The sequence below is a fragment of the Falco biarmicus genome, chromosome 5, assembly GCF_023638135.1.
Source record: "Falco biarmicus isolate bFalBia1 chromosome 5, bFalBia1.pri, whole genome shotgun sequence".
NCBI lineage: Eukaryota > Metazoa > Chordata > Aves > Falconiformes > Falconidae > Falco > Falco biarmicus.
In genome coordinates, this window is record NC_079292.1 from 9,756,391 (window position 1) to 9,774,749 (window position 18,359).

The 18,359-nt window shown below is 44.2% G+C and overlaps 1 protein-coding gene across 2 annotated transcripts in view; it reads left to right on the forward strand.

Moving 5' to 3' along the window:
• CADPS2 (calcium dependent secretion activator 2) overlaps positions 1-18,359 on the forward strand; it is a 323,409-nt gene that overhangs the window by 53,957 nt on the left and 251,093 nt on the right. For both annotated transcript variants that reach the window (XM_056341052.1, XM_056341051.1), the window contains exon 2: positions 15,585-15,698. In XM_056341052.1, the coding sequence (XP_056197027.1) occupies positions 15,585-15,698 (114 nt within the window). The remainder of the gene's footprint in view (positions 1-15,584; positions 15,699-18,359) is intronic.

Consider the following 18,359-nt stretch of genomic DNA (forward strand, 5'->3'; position numbering starts at 1 on the left):
CTTCGGTGTTGATGTACTTTGGCAGGGTGTTGATACATATCTGTTAGTCGCTAATCTTGTTAAATTTTCTTGACATTAATTTGTTAGTTGGAGTTGAAGGCATGTAATTAATGAAATCGTTTTTAAGTCTGAATTTATTACCCTTAACCTGAAGAGTGATTCTGTCATGTGGACTGTTGGGCTCCTGTCTAGTTCTAGGGGAGCTAGAAAGGTTTAGTTCAAAGTAAACATTTGTGCTGCAGTTTATGTACTGTCAATTTATCTTTCCAATCTCCATAAAGAAGCGGTATTTTCGTATTTCTGTTGGGATGATGAACTGAGAGCGGGTACAGGTGGGTCGACCCAAAGATGTACAGGTATTGTAATCAAGTATATGATGATCCTAAAGGTCTTTTCCAACCTGAATGATTCTATAGATTGGCTGGGAAAATAGAACTGAATGCAGCCTCGGCACGTTTTCAGTCGACATCAAATGGAGAGGAGCACTTGACAGCAGAAGGGCAGGGCTGCTGCCCAGGGGGCTTCTGGCTTCCTGGACAAATGAGGTGGCAAAAATCACCAGACACTCAGCCCAGAGAAAAGCCAAACCATGCTTTCAGGCTGCAGCCCTATGTGTCTTTACAAGCAAGGGACTGACTGGCTGGGTCTTCTGCAACCTGAGGATCCTGGTGGGGAGAGCAAGTAGAGTGTGAGCTGGGGGAATGAAGGCTGACTGCGTGTTCAGCTGCATTAGCAAGAGTGCAGCTAGAAGCTCAAGGGAAATATGTTTATTTTCCCATCTGCTTGACACTGCTGTGACCACGTTGGTAATGCTCTGTCCATTTTGGGGTCCCCAAGTAGAAAAGTGGTATCAACAAACTGAAAAAAGTCCATCAGGGTCTCCTCAGATGCTTAGAGAGGTATAAGACATGATACGCAAGGGGAGGTGGAAAAGTCTGGGTTGTTTACTCTGGGTAAGTTTAAGAGGTTAACTGCCATCTTGTAGTCCTTGAAGGGGACAGGGCTATAGAGAAGATGGAGCCAGACTCTTTTTAGGAGAAGAGAAAGAACAGGAAGGAATAGCTACAAGCCACAGCACTGAATTTCTGACTAGATGTTAGGAGGCTGGGCAGTAATTTCAGAAAAAGCTTTAGGAGCAGGCTACACAGAGAATATGCAGTATCTTCATCCAGGGATAGATGATGAGATGTGCGAAGCTTGTTTGGACAAGGTCCAGAACAGCATGATGTACCTTCAGAGCCAGCCTGGCTTTAAAAAGGAGATTTGACTGGATGGATTCTAGAGGTCTCATCCATCCTAAATTTCTCTGTTTCACAGCCTTCACGGAGAAGGCAGATGGAGTTTGGATACAGTTCTGCTTATTCATGAAACTAGATACATTTTTGTGGAAAATATTTTGTAAAATCACCTAGTTTGGTGAAATAATTTTTTTTAGCATTATCAGAACCCAGAATGAAACGGATGTTATTCCAACCTTAATTGTTATCCTTTCTATTCCTTGAATTTAAGCCAAACTAGTTCTGAAACATGTTGCCACAGAGTATTACAGGCATATAACTTGTATTTGCCGGGTGCCAAATGGAAATCACAGTCTCTTAGTGTTGTGGTTTAACCTGGCAGGCAGCTAAACACCACACAGCCGCTCATTCGCTGCCCCCAGTGGGAGGGGAGAGAGAGTCGGAAAAAAAGGTGAAACTCGTGCCTTCAGATAAAGACGGTTTGATAGGACAGAAAAGGAAGGGAAAATAATAATAATGATAAAAGGATACACAAAACAAGTGATGCACAGTGCAATTGCTCACCACCCTCTGACCAATGCACAGCCAGTCCCCGAGCAGCGGGACAGCACCCCCAGCCCACTCCCCCCAGTTCTGTTGCTCAGCCTGATGCCATGTGGTATGGAATGTCCCTTTGGCCCGTTTGGGTCAGCTGTCCTGGCTGTGTCCGTCCCCTCCCCCAGCTTCTTGTGCACCCCCAGCCTCCTCACTGGCAGGGAGAAGCTGGAAAGTCCTTGGCTTAGTGCAAGCACTGCTCAGCAGCACATAAAACATCAGTGTGTTACCAACATTATTCTCATCCTAAATCCAAAACACAGCACTGTACCAGCTACTAGGAAGAAAATTAACTCAATCCCAGCTGAAACCAGGGCACTTAGTTTTGCTTGCATTTCCATCACTGAGAAGAACAATTTGGGTTTCTTTTAAATTCTGTTTTTCAGAGAAGGGAAGATCTTGTTATCTGTGAAACCTCCACTTTTTTTTTTTCTTACAACTGATAGAAACTGAGAACTGTGTGCAGAAGTTATGTGTGGGGAAAAAGCTGACATTTGCACAATCAAGGAAGGGTTGTATGATCACAGCATCTCCTTAGAAAGTGGGCTAAAACAGAACATGAATGTCAACCTTGAAAAATGAGAGTAGGTTGGAGGAACATGTATTTTGCTGATGCTTCTGTTAGTTCAAGCAGCTCTGCTGTAGCCTTCTCAGCTACACTTGGACATCTTTCCTGGCAAAATGCCCTGGTGTAAGGTTGTTAGCAAAGCAAGCTCTTCAGTGCAACAATTTTGAGGTATGAAAAAGCTGTTTCTGGTAGCTTAATTTACATGTGGAGAAGTTTTACAAAATGAAAAAGCTGGTTTATTGGACTAAATAGTTTTTCTGACAAATGGTTCTGGGTGTCAGAAGTTGAAATGGGGTGGAAAAGATGATGTAGCTGCAAAGGACCAAGGCAGGAGCTGTGCTGTAGAAGTGATGCAAATCCATTCAGTCCAGCGCAGTTTGAACTGCTGATGTACACCGTGGGTCAGAGCTGTGTGTCTGTCTGCATGTTAGCAGCAGTTACCTCTGAAACTTCCCTCAGTTTAATTTCTGGAAGTGGAGGGTATATCATGCCTGAAAAAACGTGGTGGCCTTCTACAACAGGATTACAGTGTTGGTGGATAAGGGAATGCCAACTGCTATCATCTACCTGGACTTGTGCAAAGCATTTGACACTGTCCCGGATGGCATCATTGTCTCTAAAGTGGAGCTACATGGATTTGATGGATGGACCACTTGACGGATAAGGAATTGGCTGGATGGTTGTGCTCAGAGCTGTGATCAGCAGCTCAATGTCCAAGTGCAGCCTAGTAATGAGTGGTGTTCCTCAGGGGTCTGTACTGGGACCAGTGCTGTTCAACATCTTTGTTGGTGACATAGACACTGGGATCAAGTGCACCCTCAGCAAGTTTGGCAATGACGCCAAGCTGTGTGATGCGGTTGACACACTGGAGGGAAGGGAGGCCATCCAGAGGGACCTTGGCAGGCTTGAGAGGTGGGCCTACGTAAGCCTCATGAAGTTCAACAAGGCCAAGTGCAAGGACCCAAGCACAGGGTGGGCAGAGAATGGGTTGAGAGCAGCCCTGAGGAGAAAGACTTGGGGGTGTTGGTGGACAAAGAAGCTCAACATGACCTGGCAATGTCTACTTGCAACCCAGAAAAGCAGCTGTATCCTGGGCTGCATCAAAAGAAGTGTGATCAGCAGGTGGAGGGAGGTGATTGTCCCCCTCTAGTTTGCTCTCGTGAGACCCCACCTGGAGTACTGCGTTCAGCTGTGGGGCCCCCAACAGAAGGAGGACAGGGACATATTGAAGCAAGTCCAGAGGAGGGTCACAAAGATGACCAGAGGGCTGGAGCACCTCTCCTGTGAAGACAGGCTGAGAGTGTTCGGGTTGTTCAGCCTGGAGAAGGCTTCCAGGAGACCTTACAGCAGCCTTCCAGTACCTAACGGGGGCCTACAGGAAAGATGGAGAGGGACTTTTTGCAAGGGCATGTAGTGATAGGAGAAGGAGTAATGTTTTTAGACTGAAAGAGGGTAGATTTATATTAGATATTAGGAAGAAATTCTTTGTGATGAGGGTGATGAGACACTGGAACAGGTTGCCCAGAGAAGCTGTGGCTGCCCCATCCCTGGGAGTGTTCAAGGCCAGGCTGGATGGGGCTTGGAGCAACCTGGTCTAGTGGAAGGTGTCCCTGCCCATGGCAGGGGGGTTGGAACTGGGTGATCTTTAAGGTCCCTTCCAGCCCAGACCATGATACGATTCTATGAAAGCCACTGGCAGCTGAGATTCCCACCACGGGCAAAGATCACTGTCTGCATCTCTGCTAGGCATAGTTTTCAGTCACGCGCACAAGCCATCATCAGCTTTCTTGCCTGGAAGGTTTGCTTGCATGGCTTTCAGGTACGACTGGTGTCCTTGTAGCTCTGGCAGCCTCAAAGAGGTAAAGGCACAGTGCCACTGCGTACCATGCATGGGAGATGGTCACAAACAGTGGTGGCAGGAGGGACAGCGAAACATAGCACTGGTTTATCTGTAGTGTGTCTATGCAGCAACTCAAACCTGAGAGATCAGTGACGTCTGCTGTGCAGAAGACACAAATACACAAATATAAATCTAGCTGATGATTGTTGGCTAAATTCTACAGCAAATCTCAGGTAGTATGAGTAGGTACAAAGAAAATTATGCATCTGCGCTGACAACCACATCTCAGAGGAGATAGCTTTTATTGGTCTGTAATATTTACTGCAGTTAGGACAAACAAATAACAGACAATTTCTAGGGTGGCATAGTCTGTAAAAGGTTGACAATTTTTTTCAACAATAAAGAAATATGCCATTGCTATGAGGGACTTCTAAGTGGTTACATTTTTCTGCATTTCTTTATCCTTGCATTCTTCTGTCAAAACATTAGGATTTTTTTTTTTTTGTGTCTTCCTTTCAGTGGCCAATCTGACCTTTTTGTAAGCTGTTTTCAGTTTTATGTTTTGGTGTTCAGTCTGGTACACTTGAATTCCTTCACATGAATCAGATTTTGCCTTTGCTCACTGCATGTGATTTTTGTCCCATCCCTTCTACTCCCTGAAGAAAACCAATCCACCGACTCTGTTCCTTGTGAAATGTTTTACAATCCTGTTGAAGAATCTTGAATATGCTGCTCTGGAAAATGAAAACATTTAAAGTTTCAGACATAATGATACAGAAAATATTTCGAACTTGAAATACCCTGTAATTGGAACTGAATGACCTACTACATTATTGGTAGTGTTTCTTGTTTATAAACAAGTGGCAGACCAGTGGAAGGTAAATGCCTTGTTGTGCTTGTTTGATTATAAAGAATTGATAAATCTGTTTGGTAAATGTATTGGATGATTTTGGAAATATAATATTTGATTCTGTGAGGCACTGAATTATTGCACAATGAGTGCAAGTGGTCTGTGCTGAGTGACAGCAAACAGGATCTTTACAGACATTGTTTTGCTTGGAATAACTTCAGCTTTAAGAAAAATCAAAGAACAGTTAAGGTTGCTAAGTGACAGCAAAATATTTATCTGTTATTTAGAAAATCGAATTGGTTTATGCAATGAATAGTAAAGGACAGCATATATATTGTGTGCTACCCACATGCTGTATAGGACCATTACTGTACACAATGAAGACCTGCATAATTCAGCACAGTAACCACAGCAATCACCCTGTCTTAGTGCTGAGATTCTCTAATACTATTTATTTAGTCATCTTCATCAGTAGAAAATCTCTCAAGTAATTTTCTATAAATGAACGCTGTCCATCTCTGCTCTGAAACACAATATTCTTGTGTAGGCAGATTCTGGAAGAAGAGGTACAGTAGGGGAGAAGGAGGGGAAATGGAGTGAGAATTGCTGTTTATAACTAGCTGTTTGCTTTGCAGGGTTATTCTCATCACCAATATGAGATAAAGCTCATTAAAAGCCAATGATGTGGCACAGAAATTCTGTTTTTCTGGAAGGTGTCATGGTTTAACCCCAGCCAGCGACTAAGCCCCGCACAACTGCTCGCTCGCTCCCCACGCAGTGGGATGGGGGAGAGGATCGGAACAGTAAAAGTGAGAAAACTCAAGGGTTGAGATAAAGGCAGTTTAATAGGGAAAGCGAAAGCTGTCCGTGGAAGCAAAGCAAAACAAGGAATTTATTCCCCACTTCCCATGGGCAGGCAGGTGTTCAGCCATCTCCAGGACAGCCGGGCTCCATCACGTGTTGGGAAGACATTACTTGGGTAGACAAACACTATCACTCTGAACGTGTCCATGTCATCCCGTCGTGTGTGTGTGTGTGTGTCCCCGCCCCTTTCCTTCTTCCCTCACCTTTATATGCTGAACATGACATTGTATGGTATGGAATATCCCTCTGGCTGGCTCAGGTCAGCTGTCCTGGCTCTGCTCCCTCCCAGCTTCTTGTGCACCCCCAGCCTCCATGCTGGGGTGAGAGGCAGAAGAGGCCATGACTGTGTGAGCACTGCTCGGCAGTAATGAAAAATCCCTGTATTATCAACGCTTTCCAGCACAAATCCAAAACGTAGCCTCATACTAGCTACTGCGAAGAAGATTAAATCTATCCCAGCCAAAACCAGCACAGAAAGAGGAGATAATGAACCTAGGGCTCTGTGTCCTGCTCCTGGCTCTCTCGGAGGAGGTGTGCGTGTGGCTTCCCAACATCCAGCTCCGTGCATAAAGCCCTCCCTGGCGCTGTGGGGGTGGTGAGGAGCTGGGGTTACAGCAGGACTGGTCTCGGATGAAGATTTGGTTGTCTTTTGAGTCTTGCTCGGCAGAGGAGTGAGAGTTGTTCCAAGGGCTGTTAGGTGCTGTCCTGCCGTTCCTAAGGTTCTTTTGGGAAGAGGAAAGCCTGCTGTGGTGGGTTGACCAGTACTGTGTGCAGCTGAGCTCAGAGGCCCCGCAGAGGAGGCAGAGGGAGGGAGTCAGGGAGCTTGACATCCTTGAGCATGCTGCTGCATTTGGAGGATTTGGGAAGGTGGGGAGACAAGGGAGATGACAGTTACGTCAGCACTTAACCAGCTACCTTTCAAAGCTATGTGAAATGATATGAAACATAAAAAAATCCAACAAAAAACATGTAAGCCACATGCATGCTGCTCTTGCAGGCCTGTGGAGCTTAGGTTGAAAACTTGGTTTGATGTGCGAATGGACCTGTTGAACATGTAGTGCCTTGAACACGTGGTCTATTTGACATGCTAGGAAATTAGTGGTAGTTGAATTTTTTCATCCTGGAAGTGTTGTGTTAAATTGAGCATCACTGTAAATGCACCTGTTGCATTGTCCAGGTTTGGTTCTGGCTGAGGGTATGGGCAAGTGGGATGAACTATTAATAGTGAAACTCAACTCACGACATCAGAAGGTTAGTCCTTGGCATAATTTTGACTCTTTTGGGGTTTTTTTTGGGTTGGTTTTTTTTTCCCCCTTGACAAAGAGCCTGGCAAGACAAGAAACAGTTATGTTCAAAGAATTGTGTGAAAAGTTGGATGTAAAAGGATTTATTTGTACCTTAATTTCTGTTCATTCAGGAGATGCAAATTTATCTCCTGACTGAAGTGGGAGAGACAGCTGTTTCAGGGCATGCTCATCAGGTTATTTCTTTTTTCAGTTTGCTCTCAAAAAGTGTAGTTGTGGCTAAAGTTGTCCAAGAGCAGCTGCTGCTGGCCAAAGGCATTGGACAAAATGGCATAGTTTTGAAATAACAAAACTTCTTATTTTTAGGAAGTGTTTAGGGACTTAAGTCATGTTTGGTGCTTCAGATCGCATACTCTGCCACCGAGAGTTCAGGAGTGGCTCTTTGGTTGACTCCTCCCTATCCATTATTATTTTTTTTTTAGTCTGCACAAGAAGTATTTTATCTAGCTCCATCTGTAATTGCAGTCCTCACCTCCTGCTGTTTTCTTAAAATAGCCATACCGTCTGAGAAAGGGTAGTTTCACACGACAGTGTGGGAGTCGGGAAGATCCTTGCGTTAGGGTCAGGTGTTTGTTGGCACTTGCAAGAGGTCCCAGCTCCGAGTGGGAAGACGTGCACCCCGTGATTTCTTCTCTGCGCTATTTCCGAGACGGCCAGCAGGTGGCAGTGGCTCGGAGCGTTGGTCCCGCAGTACCAGCGCTGGGGCTGGCTGCACCTGCGGGGGGCGGGGGCACCGCGCGCGGCCGTTGCAAACCGGCGTCTGCGCTGCTGTGGGGCGGGGGGGGGGAGGGGCTGGCCGTGACCAACACGCCGGCCACCTTTGAAGCTTTACCGTTTTGAAGGTCAAAGTTTTGTAGGAAGCGCTGGCGCTGTGAGTTACGTCTTCGCCGGCTGCTGTTGGCTGCATACGTTTAGGGCAGTAGTGAGCTGCTCCGTGTACTTCGGTAGTGAGAAGCAGGTGAAAATTTCGCTAAAGCTAGCGTCAACCTGAAACTAGGGGGTTATTTTTTTCCTTCTGTCTTTCAAAGAGAAGATAAACAGTATTACTGTTCCAAATACATACATTTTTCCTTCAAAATTTTGGAGTTTATTATTTAATGAAGTACAACATGTGACATTGGAACAACTCCCTTAACGGCCAGATCTGTTTGGAATGCAACTTCTTCAAAAAATAAGACAGCAAATTTTGTGTAAAATCCATTTATTGAAATTATTTAAAGACGTGAGTGGAGCTAAAAGACAAATGCTTCTAGGTTTCCATACCCAAGTTTCACTTTAGAAGAGACAAAGCAAATCTTTATATCAGTCCTCAAAGAGGAATATATTGGGACATATAAAGCTTCTTTGAAATGTTAAATGCGAGAAGAGAATGTTTTTAATAATTAAGTTCCTGAGGCTACTTTGATACCACTGTGTTACTCTGTAAATTATGAAAAGTTAAATTGCTACTGTAACTTGACAAAAAGTTGTGGGTTTTTTTTAATAGCTCTTTGAGAAGTTTATTCTATTTTAAGTATGTTTTCATTCTTGATAGTCTGTTAAGCTTAGCAAATTTAAAGGAAAAAATAATTGTTACCTGTTGTGAAAGGCACAGGGATGGAGGGGAAAAGGAATTTTTATCTGTTGCGTGACAGCAATACAGAAAAATTTGAAGGCTGCTAATCTTGCTTTTCCTTAAAGGTGCCTTTTCTTATCTTCAGTCATTCTTCAGAATGCAATCAAGCCTGATATTCTGAGACGCTGGAACTTAGTTATACATTCTCCCATGAAGCAGCAGTAGTTATTTATGAAGTATCACACAGAGTTATGACAACGGATTTTGTACCGCTGAGAATGCGAAATCCAAATAAGCAGTACAAACCTGAAGCAGGTTGATGGCAAGCATCAGAAGCAGTAAGGCTGATCAGGTGATATTCAGAGTTCAGTTTACCTTTGAGGGTACAGGTAGTAATGTCAGTTTTATTTTTATTTTAGTTTTGCTGTTCATGGATCTTTCTATTGGAATTAAAATGCAGACACAGAGGCACTGACAGTACAGATGTAAAGAAGTGGTGAGGTACCGAAAGCAAAGGTCTCGTGTATGGGTCTTGCCGAGGGAAGGGTGCGTGCCGTGGAAAGGCAATCCTACTGCAGAAGGTTTTGAGCTCTTTTATGTGAACTTGTAGCAGACAGAATCGGTCAGGCTTATTGCCCTTAAGTTTAAACATTTCACTTGGGATCCTGGCTAAGCGTGATGTCCTCATCTCTTGCTCGTTGTTAACCAAGATGGACAAATTCAAAGGTAGCCCAGACTGGGGTAGGCTGAGCTGTCTGGCGGCATCCAAGAGTTAATGTCCTGCACAGGTGCCTGCTTCTCTCCATTTGCTATTACGACATTCTAATGTGATTAGGCTTCCCTTTTTTCTCTGCGTTTCTAAGCTACTATTTCTACTGTTCCTTTTGTTTTGTTCCATTTTTAAATGCACTTGGCTACAAATTGAAGTGTTAATTAATCCATTAAAAATGATCAACATTAAAAAAAAAGTAAGGATTCACTGTACACTCAATATTCTGACAAATTAAAAAAAAACCCCAGAGGAACTGTACGCTACAGTAGACTACTATTAATTATTCTGTGTCTTGACAGTTAACAGAACTGTGTCTCTATATATGACAGTACTTGAGACCTATAAAATAGACTTCAGATCATCCTTAGTGCAAGGTGTAGCTTTTCATTTTTTCCATTGAAATTATTACTATTTTTATTTTTGCAGGAGAACTTTATTCTCTTGCACATCCAGATTTTGCAATGCAACGTAAGTTAAGAAATGTACAGTAATCCTAAAATGCTACTCAACCCTTAGAATTACTTACTACCTGAAGTAGTGAATATGAAATTCATATAGAAATATTTTAAAGGCATTTTGGTTTGCTGAACTATGATGGTTAAAAATGAGGAAGACAGAATTAAATTTATATTTCATTGCCTTATTCATAATGTTTTTGTTTGATATGTGGGTAATAGACAAGCAAATCACCTAAAGAATGAAGTCTGCAGGCATGAAAACACATTTCCATAATTGCCTTGGCAGGAAGCCCGCATGTTCTCATGGCAGAGCTGTGAATATTCCATGGGATGAAGGAGCTGCTTGCTCGGCGGCGGTGCACCGTCTGCGGGAGTGCTTGGCTCTTCAAGTCCCCTATGAGAACAAGTGCATGCTGAAAAAAAACCTCAAACCATCCTTAGCAATTTGCATTTTCCAATATCCCAGCTTTGTCCAGTATCTTTAGAAAATGAGAGAACAATATGGAGAATCAAATAAAGGGAAAGACCTGTCTTGGGTATCTGGGAATAAAATTTGATTTCTGTTAGAAACAGTTAACCTTTGTGGTGCAGGTTCTGTGCAAGAAATGGATATCTGGCAGACAGGTGGATAGATGCCATTTTTGATGTATGTGCAGACATAATACAAATACTCCTTCCCCATTGATTTTGAACGAGCAGTGGTACAGGCTGGCAATGTGTCAGGGTTGGGCTGCTGCTCTCAAGAGCTCATGCAGGAAATTTTCCAAGTCACAGCGATCTCTGTTGAAGTTTGCTTGCCTCAACAGGAGGCCTTTTCTTCTGTAGGGGATTCCTGGGACTTGTTCTGTATGACTAATCGTTTTGTGGAGGAACTGAATTGTAATGTATTTTTAACTAGCTTGGTTTTTTTTTCAAAGGCATAGTTCTTTGGTTTTGCATTGCTACTGCCTACATTTTACCATTTTTCAGAGGATTTCTCAGATGAAGTATTTAGATGTTATCTATACGATTGTTTCCTGTGAGAACAGCTTTCAGGTTTGCATTCAATTTGGAGAGAGTTTTGCTGTGAACTGCTACATGTTTCATAGAAGCATGTGACTTGACAAACTTAGCAAATTTTATCTAGGATGAAAATCCCCCCTTGATATGAAGGAAACAGAAATTTTTCCAAGGTTATCACATTATCAGGATAGTAGTAATTTTGCTAACCTTGCAACAGTGTTGTAGCTCAAAAGCGTTTACACTAGAGACCTGAGGTCACCATACTGTAGATGCCAAAAAGTTCTTTTGTAAGAAATGGTGATGCAGTTGGGGTAATGTTATTTATTGCGGGTTAGCCATCACAAATATTTTCAATGCTGTATGTTTATTTTTGGGTTTTTTTTTTTAAACTAAGCAAAATACAACAAAGTTGAAAAACCTTTTCAATCAGTTGTGTTTGAACTTCTTTAATGTTAAATTTAAAGTTCAGGAATACCTACTGGAATAAAGGCTTTACATGAGTTTAAGTTCTGGGAATGCAAAACAACTATTTTTAAGTGTTGCTTTTTTGTATTAGTATGTAAGAAGCAGTCTGCTTTGATGTGACATTCTAACTTCTCACAGATTTGATGAAGAGAAATATCTTACTGAGTATTTCAAGAGCTGATAGGAACCATGGCAAAAGGCCTGTGTCTGGATCCCTAGAGAGCTTTCAAATACTGCTTTTCCCCTTCACTTTAAACTTTGATAAAAATGGTTTGATTGCAAGGTTTAATCATATAATGTTCTCTGCCAGGACTCTGTGACAACGGGACATTCTTTGACTATAGCCTGTTGTGGAGGGATACGATCCATTTGTGTAGAAGAGGCAAAGGAGTCTTTGGCTGTAGGCTGGCCAGCTTGGTGAGGCGGGCATTAAAGTGAAGGACTCGAGGGGAGTGGTCCAAAGTGGCAATGCTCATGCCATCGCATCCAACTGGGGAATAAGCCAGGGCATTCAGGGCAGTAATATATGTTCCTTAGCTGCCTCCCAGGATGAGTGCTGGAAGGCCAGCCACCTCAAGGGTGTGTGTGGCTATGGTGGATCATCTTGCACCCCTCCTGGGAAACCTGCATGCTCAGTTACCCCTCTGAATTGCCTGCACCCAACACATGCAGCCTGGGGAATAAACAGGAAGAATTAGAGATCTGTGAGCGGTCGCAGGGCTGTGATCTCATTGCAGCTAAAGAGACATGGTGGGATAGCTCGCATGACTGGAATGCTGTCATGGATGGCTGTGTACTTTTTAGGAAAGACAGGCCAGCAAGGAGAGGTGGTGCAGTTGCTTTTTATATGGGAGAGCAACTGGAATGTGTCGAGCTGTGCCTAGGGACAGATGCAGAACAAGTCAGGAGCTTATGGGTGAAGATTAAGGGGCAGGACAACACGGGTGACACCGTCGTGGGTGCTTGCTACAGGCCACCTGATCAGGATGGAGTCAGTGGGGCCTTGTACAGACATTTGGAGGCAGCCTCACAATCACAGACCCTGGTTCTCGTGGGGGACTTCAACCACCCTGATACCAGCTGGAAAAACAGTGTAGCTAGGCTTGCATGGTTCAGGAGGTTCCTGCAGAGCATTGATGATAATTTTTTGACTCAGTTGGGGGAGCAGCTAACAAAGTGTAGTGCTGGACCCTGTGCTAACAAAGAAGGACTGGTTGGGGATGTGAAGGCTGGGGGCAGTCTTGGCTGCAGCAACTGTGAGGTGGTGGAGTTCAGGATCCTGCGTGGAGGAAGCAGGGCAACAAATAGGATTGCAACCTTGGACTTCAGGAGAGCTAACTCTGGCCTCTTCAAGGACCTGTTTGGAGGAATCCCATGGATCAGGTCTCTAGAAGGCATGGGGGATCCAAGAGAGCTGGCTAATATTCAAGCATCACTTCCTCTAGGCTCAAGATTGGTGCATCCTTATGAGTAGGAAATCAAGAAGGGTCAGGAGGCCTGCCTGGGTAAGCAAAGAGCTTCTGGCAAACCTCAAACAGCAGAAGGACATTTACGGGATGTGGACAGAGGGAGAGGCCACTTGGAAGGAATATGGGAACATTGTCAGAACATGCAGGAAAGCAATGAGGAAGGCTTAAATCCATTTGGAATTAAGTCTGGCAAGGGATATCGGGGACAACAAGAAGGCTTCTTCAAGTACATCAGCAGGAAAAGGAAGACTAGGGAAAATGTGGGCCTGCTGCTGAGTGAGGTGGGTGCCCTGGTGACAGAGGGTGCAGAGAAGGTGGCATTACTGAATGACACCTTTGCTTCAGTCTTTACTGCTCAGGCCAGTCCTCAGGAATCCCAGGTCGTGGAGGAAAGAAAGGAAGCATGGAGAAAGGAGGACTCTCCCTTGATTGAGGAGATAGGGTTAGAGATGAAATTAGGCAAACCTGACACCCACAAATCCATGGGCCCCAACGGGATGCACCCCTGAGTGCTGAGGGAGCTGGCAGACGCTATTGCCAAGCCACTCCCCATCATCTTTGAAATGCCATGGAGAACAGCAGAGGTGCCTGAGAACTGGAGGAAAGCCAGTGTCACTCCTGTCTTCAAAAAGGGCAAGAAGGAGGATCCAGGAAACTACAGGCTGGTCAGCCTCACCTTCATCCCTGGAAGGGTGATGGAACACCTCATACTGGAGGTCATCTCTAAGCATGTGGAGGTCATCAGGAGTAATCAACATGGATTCACCAAGGGGTAATGAGGCCTGACCAACCTGACAGCCTTTTGTGGCTGAGTAGATAAGGGAAGAGCGGTGGATGTGGTCTGCCTTGACCTCAGCAAGGCTTTTCACACTGTCTCCCATAACATCCTCATAGGTAAGCTCAGGCAGCGTGGGTTAGAGGAGGGGAGAGTGAGGTGAATTGAGAACTGGCTGGATGGCAGAGCTCAGAGCACTGTGATCTGTGGTGCAGAGTCTAGTTGGAGGCCTGTAGCCCCAGGGGTCAGTGCTGGGTCCAGTCCTGCCCAACCTTTCCCTCGGTGCCCTGGATGAGGGGACAGAGGCACCCTCAGCAGTTTGCTGGTGATACAGAACCGGGAGGAGCGGCTGATCCCCCAGGAGGCCGCGCTGCCATTCAGCCAGGCCTGGACAGGCCGGAGAGCTGGGTGGAGAGGGACCTGATGGAGTTCAACAAAGGCCCGTGTGGGGTCCTGCACCTGTAACCCCAGCACCAGCACGGGCCAGGGGTGACCTGCTGGGGGGCAGCTCTGCGGGGAAGGGACTGGGAGTGCTGGTGGGCGGCCAGTTGCCCATGGGCCAGCGGTGTGCCCTGGTGGCCAAGAAGGCCAGTGGGATCCTGGGGGGCATTAGGAGGATTGTGGCCAGCAGGTCGAGGGAGGTGATCCTGCCCCTCTGCTCTGCCCTGGTGGGGCCACGTCTGGAGCGCTGTGTCCAGTGCTGGGCTCCCCAGTTCAAGGGAGACAGGGAACTACTGGAGCGGGCCCAGCGGAGGCTACAGGGATGGTGAGGGGACTGGAGCATCTCCCCTGTGAGGGAAGGCTGAGGGAGCTGGGCCTGTGTAGCCTGGGGAAGAGACGGCTGAGGGGGGATCTTGTCAATGCCTACAAATATCTTAGGGGAGAGTGTCAGGAGGATGGGGCCAGGCTCTTTTCAGTGGTGCCCAGTGACAGGACAAGGGGCAACGGGCACAAACTGCAACACAAGAATTTCCTTCTGAATATGAGGAAAAATTTCTTGACCTTGAGGGTGGCAGAGCACTGGGACAGGCTGCCCAGAGAGGCTGTGGAGTCTCCTTCTCTGGAGACATTCAAAGCCCACCTGGACGTGTCTCTGTGCCACCTGCTGTAGGTGAAGCTGCTTTAGCAGAGGGTTGGACTAGATGATCTCCAGAGGTCCCTTCCAACCCCAACCATTCTGTGAGTCTGTTTTCAAAAGGTACTCAACTTCATTATGAAGTCCAGTAATTGTAATTTGGTAACAGTCTTGGAGTCTTGTGGCTGCTCTTCCCCAAGCTTAGTTGTTTCGTGTCATTCGTAGTGGCATAACAATCAGTGCCCAGAAGTCCATTTTCTTCACGGTGAGCGTGCTTGTTAAAACATGCCAATGGTAGGACCTTTAAAATTACTTCAAAAAATTGAGGCATCTCAGTTGTTTTTCATGTATTTGAAGGCTGAAAAAAATTGAAATATTTTAAGACTGAAGAGGTAGGTTTTATTAGGTGGTGCTGCTGCCATGGGAAAGGGCAGCCATTTTATTTGGCATGTGAATATAGAATACTGCTAAAAAGTATCCAGATGGATTTACTTCTAGCATCCCGAGGACACAAGGGAAAGAGGAGAGATTTAGTTGTGTGCTGTGTGCATGAATGATTGCTGCAGCAACCTGGCTTGGGCATGTGGGACTCTGAAGAGCTGCTACTTCACTAGGGAGCCAGGTGGCCAGGGAGCCTCTGCCTTTTCTCCCTGTTCACAGCTTCCAAGTGTGTATACTGCTGCATATTTTAACTTCAAGACTAACTGCATTTATTATTGTTCTCTCCCCTCTCCCTTTTTTTTTTTCTTGCACAGCTCAATAAGCAGCAGCTACAGATCCTGAAGGAACGTTTCCAGGCCTTTTTGAATGGGGAGACACAAATCGTAGCAGATGAAGCATTTTGCAATGCTGTGCGAAGTTACTATGAGGTAAGTTATGTGCTTTGTTTTCTGTATTGTCCAAGAAGTTTATAGGATCTCTTTTAATGCATATAAAAGGAAAGGAATTTTAAGTTTCAAAGGCTGTGAAGTTCCAAACCTTCTTGAAACAGCTTCCTCCTACTGCATTTTCTGTTTTAAAATTTGAAATCCACTGCCTGGGCACAAGAGATAAATTGAACTGAAAATATCCACCCTTTTTGAAGAAGGAAAAAAAACAAAACCCAAAAAACAAAAAAACAAACCCTGAAGAAAAGACAAAATGAAAAAAAACTTCTGGTGCTACAAATGTTTCTGGCAGTGTTTGATACAATCACTATCTTTGTCTCCATGCGTCTAAGTTACCTCTTTTAATCAGTGCCTTAGTTGTACGTTACCATCTTGAGAAATATGTCTTCTGATTTTCAGTTACCGTTTATAGTTTTTTGTAGAGGAACCACCTGTTCCCTTCCCAAAGAAGAGAAACTTTCAACACAGCTGGGCCAGCTCTCAAGTTCTGCAGTGACCTGCCAGGCATGTTCAGTGCCTTCAGCCACCAGCGCAGGTCTTTAGATGTGGTTTTAATTGCCTAAGGGACGGGTCCTGTTCCAAACTAAGAGGACAGTTCACTGTCCTCTTTGTTACATCAGCAGCTTATGACTGGAGAATTTATTTCTTACTCTGCAAATGGTACCATGAATTCATTTTGTCTCATCTAACTTCAGAGTTCCTCAATGAATTACAAGGGCTGTATGTTAAACTAGTGTTTCTTTTGAAGGGTCTTCCTCCATATGTCACTCTACCACACCTTTGCTCAATCTTTTTGCGTTACTTTTCATATTTTATTTGTCCTTTTTCTCGGTCAGATATTCCTTACTAGTGAACAAAACTTTTCTTCATGGAGAAAAAGATATGACTTATGTCCTATAGCTTGTTTTTATCTACATTAAATTGTGTTGCACAAAAAAAAGTCAGGGGTGGACAAATGATTTCCCTGTTGTACGGAAACGTGAGAACTCAATTTGAGTTTTTCCAGATCACAGGCTGATCAGTGCTGTGGCAGTTGAAATGAAGGAAATCTCGTAAAGACATTTGTGACAGAGTGGGGGTGGGTCTGCAGGTGAAACGAGTATATGAACATTTGCAACTACGTAGGGGTGCAAGAACAGTACAGAAGTTGTTGGAAAGTGATCTTTTTTTCTGTATAACTGATGAAGTTAAGACTGGGAGGAAGGACAATTTGGAAAATGGTGCAGGGCAAGGCTGAATTAAGTTAGCTGCCCAGCAGTACATTTCAGAGGAGCGGGATGTCTCAAGATGCTGAGCATGGGGTAGAATTGAAAAGGACATAATGTTTATGGTTCTTTCTTTCAGCAAGCTGTGTAAGAAGCTTGATGTGTTAGAGGAAGTAGCCTGCTCTTTGGAAAAGATGTGATATTGAATAAAAATGATTTTAAAATAAACACCTAAACAGTAACCGTCCTGTTAAGGTTTACTTTGTGACTCTTATTAATGAGATTTTTGGACCCATCAAGAAATAATTTTTTCAGCATGTCCGCTGTTGCAATGAAAGGCTATGCATAATAGTCCAAGATAGCCCTATAAAATGGAAGATTCAAGTTCTCCAGCTATTTTCAGCCATTTGCCACTTTGAATTAAGTGTACAAATGTTCTAGCTGTCCAGTTTCAGAGGTTTCCAAAAATCTCATCATCGCTGTCAAGGCTATAATGACACCATGGGCTAGTGGGATCTTCATCCCATGTTTATATACTGCGAGCTCTACTAGCTGTAATTTGGTTCTTCAGTTTTTGTTGGTTTGTTTTGGTGGGTTTTTTTGTTATCATACCCCCCACCCCAATTCCATTTTCCATTCTTTCCAGAAAATCCCTTCCAGACTTGCACCTTTTCCAGTTGTGCCGTTTGAGTCAGCATGTGGTAGTCATTTTTAATTTCTTTTCAGGGCTGTAGTAGATAGTCACCAGTATGCAATATTAGATTTAATGAACACTGCAGTGATGGAATCCAGCTGGAGATCTAGCTCAAGCTGCAGCACCTCTTCAATGCATTTTAATCAATTTTTATGTATTTTACCACATATTCTCATATCATTGCTTACATGTGTCTCTTGTGCCTTTTTCATTTGCTTTATTATCCATTTGTTGAAAATATTAATCCCTGTTACTTCTTTGTGTGTTGTGTTGATGCTGTGCTCTGATGCTTTCTCATCTTTGTCTTCTGCATGTGGTCCATCAAATCTGTTTGATGGTGTTTGTTAGTACTTTGAATTACGGACATCTTGTTTGTTCCTGTCATGCAGCATCTCATAAGCCTCAGTGTTAATTTCTGTGTACTTTCCTTGCTCAGCTACAGTTCAGTTTTATCTGACATGGAAGGAAACAAATACGTGGTCTGCACAGTAATTATTTTACTCTGAAAATGATTAATTTGCCTTTAATCCTATGCCATAGTCATGGTTTGAGACTTAACGCAATATTTCTTGCAAAGCCAGTTGATTTTCCACACCCAACTCTTTAACTTTGAATGTAAAAGAAAAAGTTTGTTTTGGCCGTGTGACATAAATCCTGTATCACTAGTTGCAGGTGTTTTGAGTCACTACATTTGTCTGTAATCACTGGGTGTCTTCAGAATTTGTCCTCATAAAAATTTAAGAG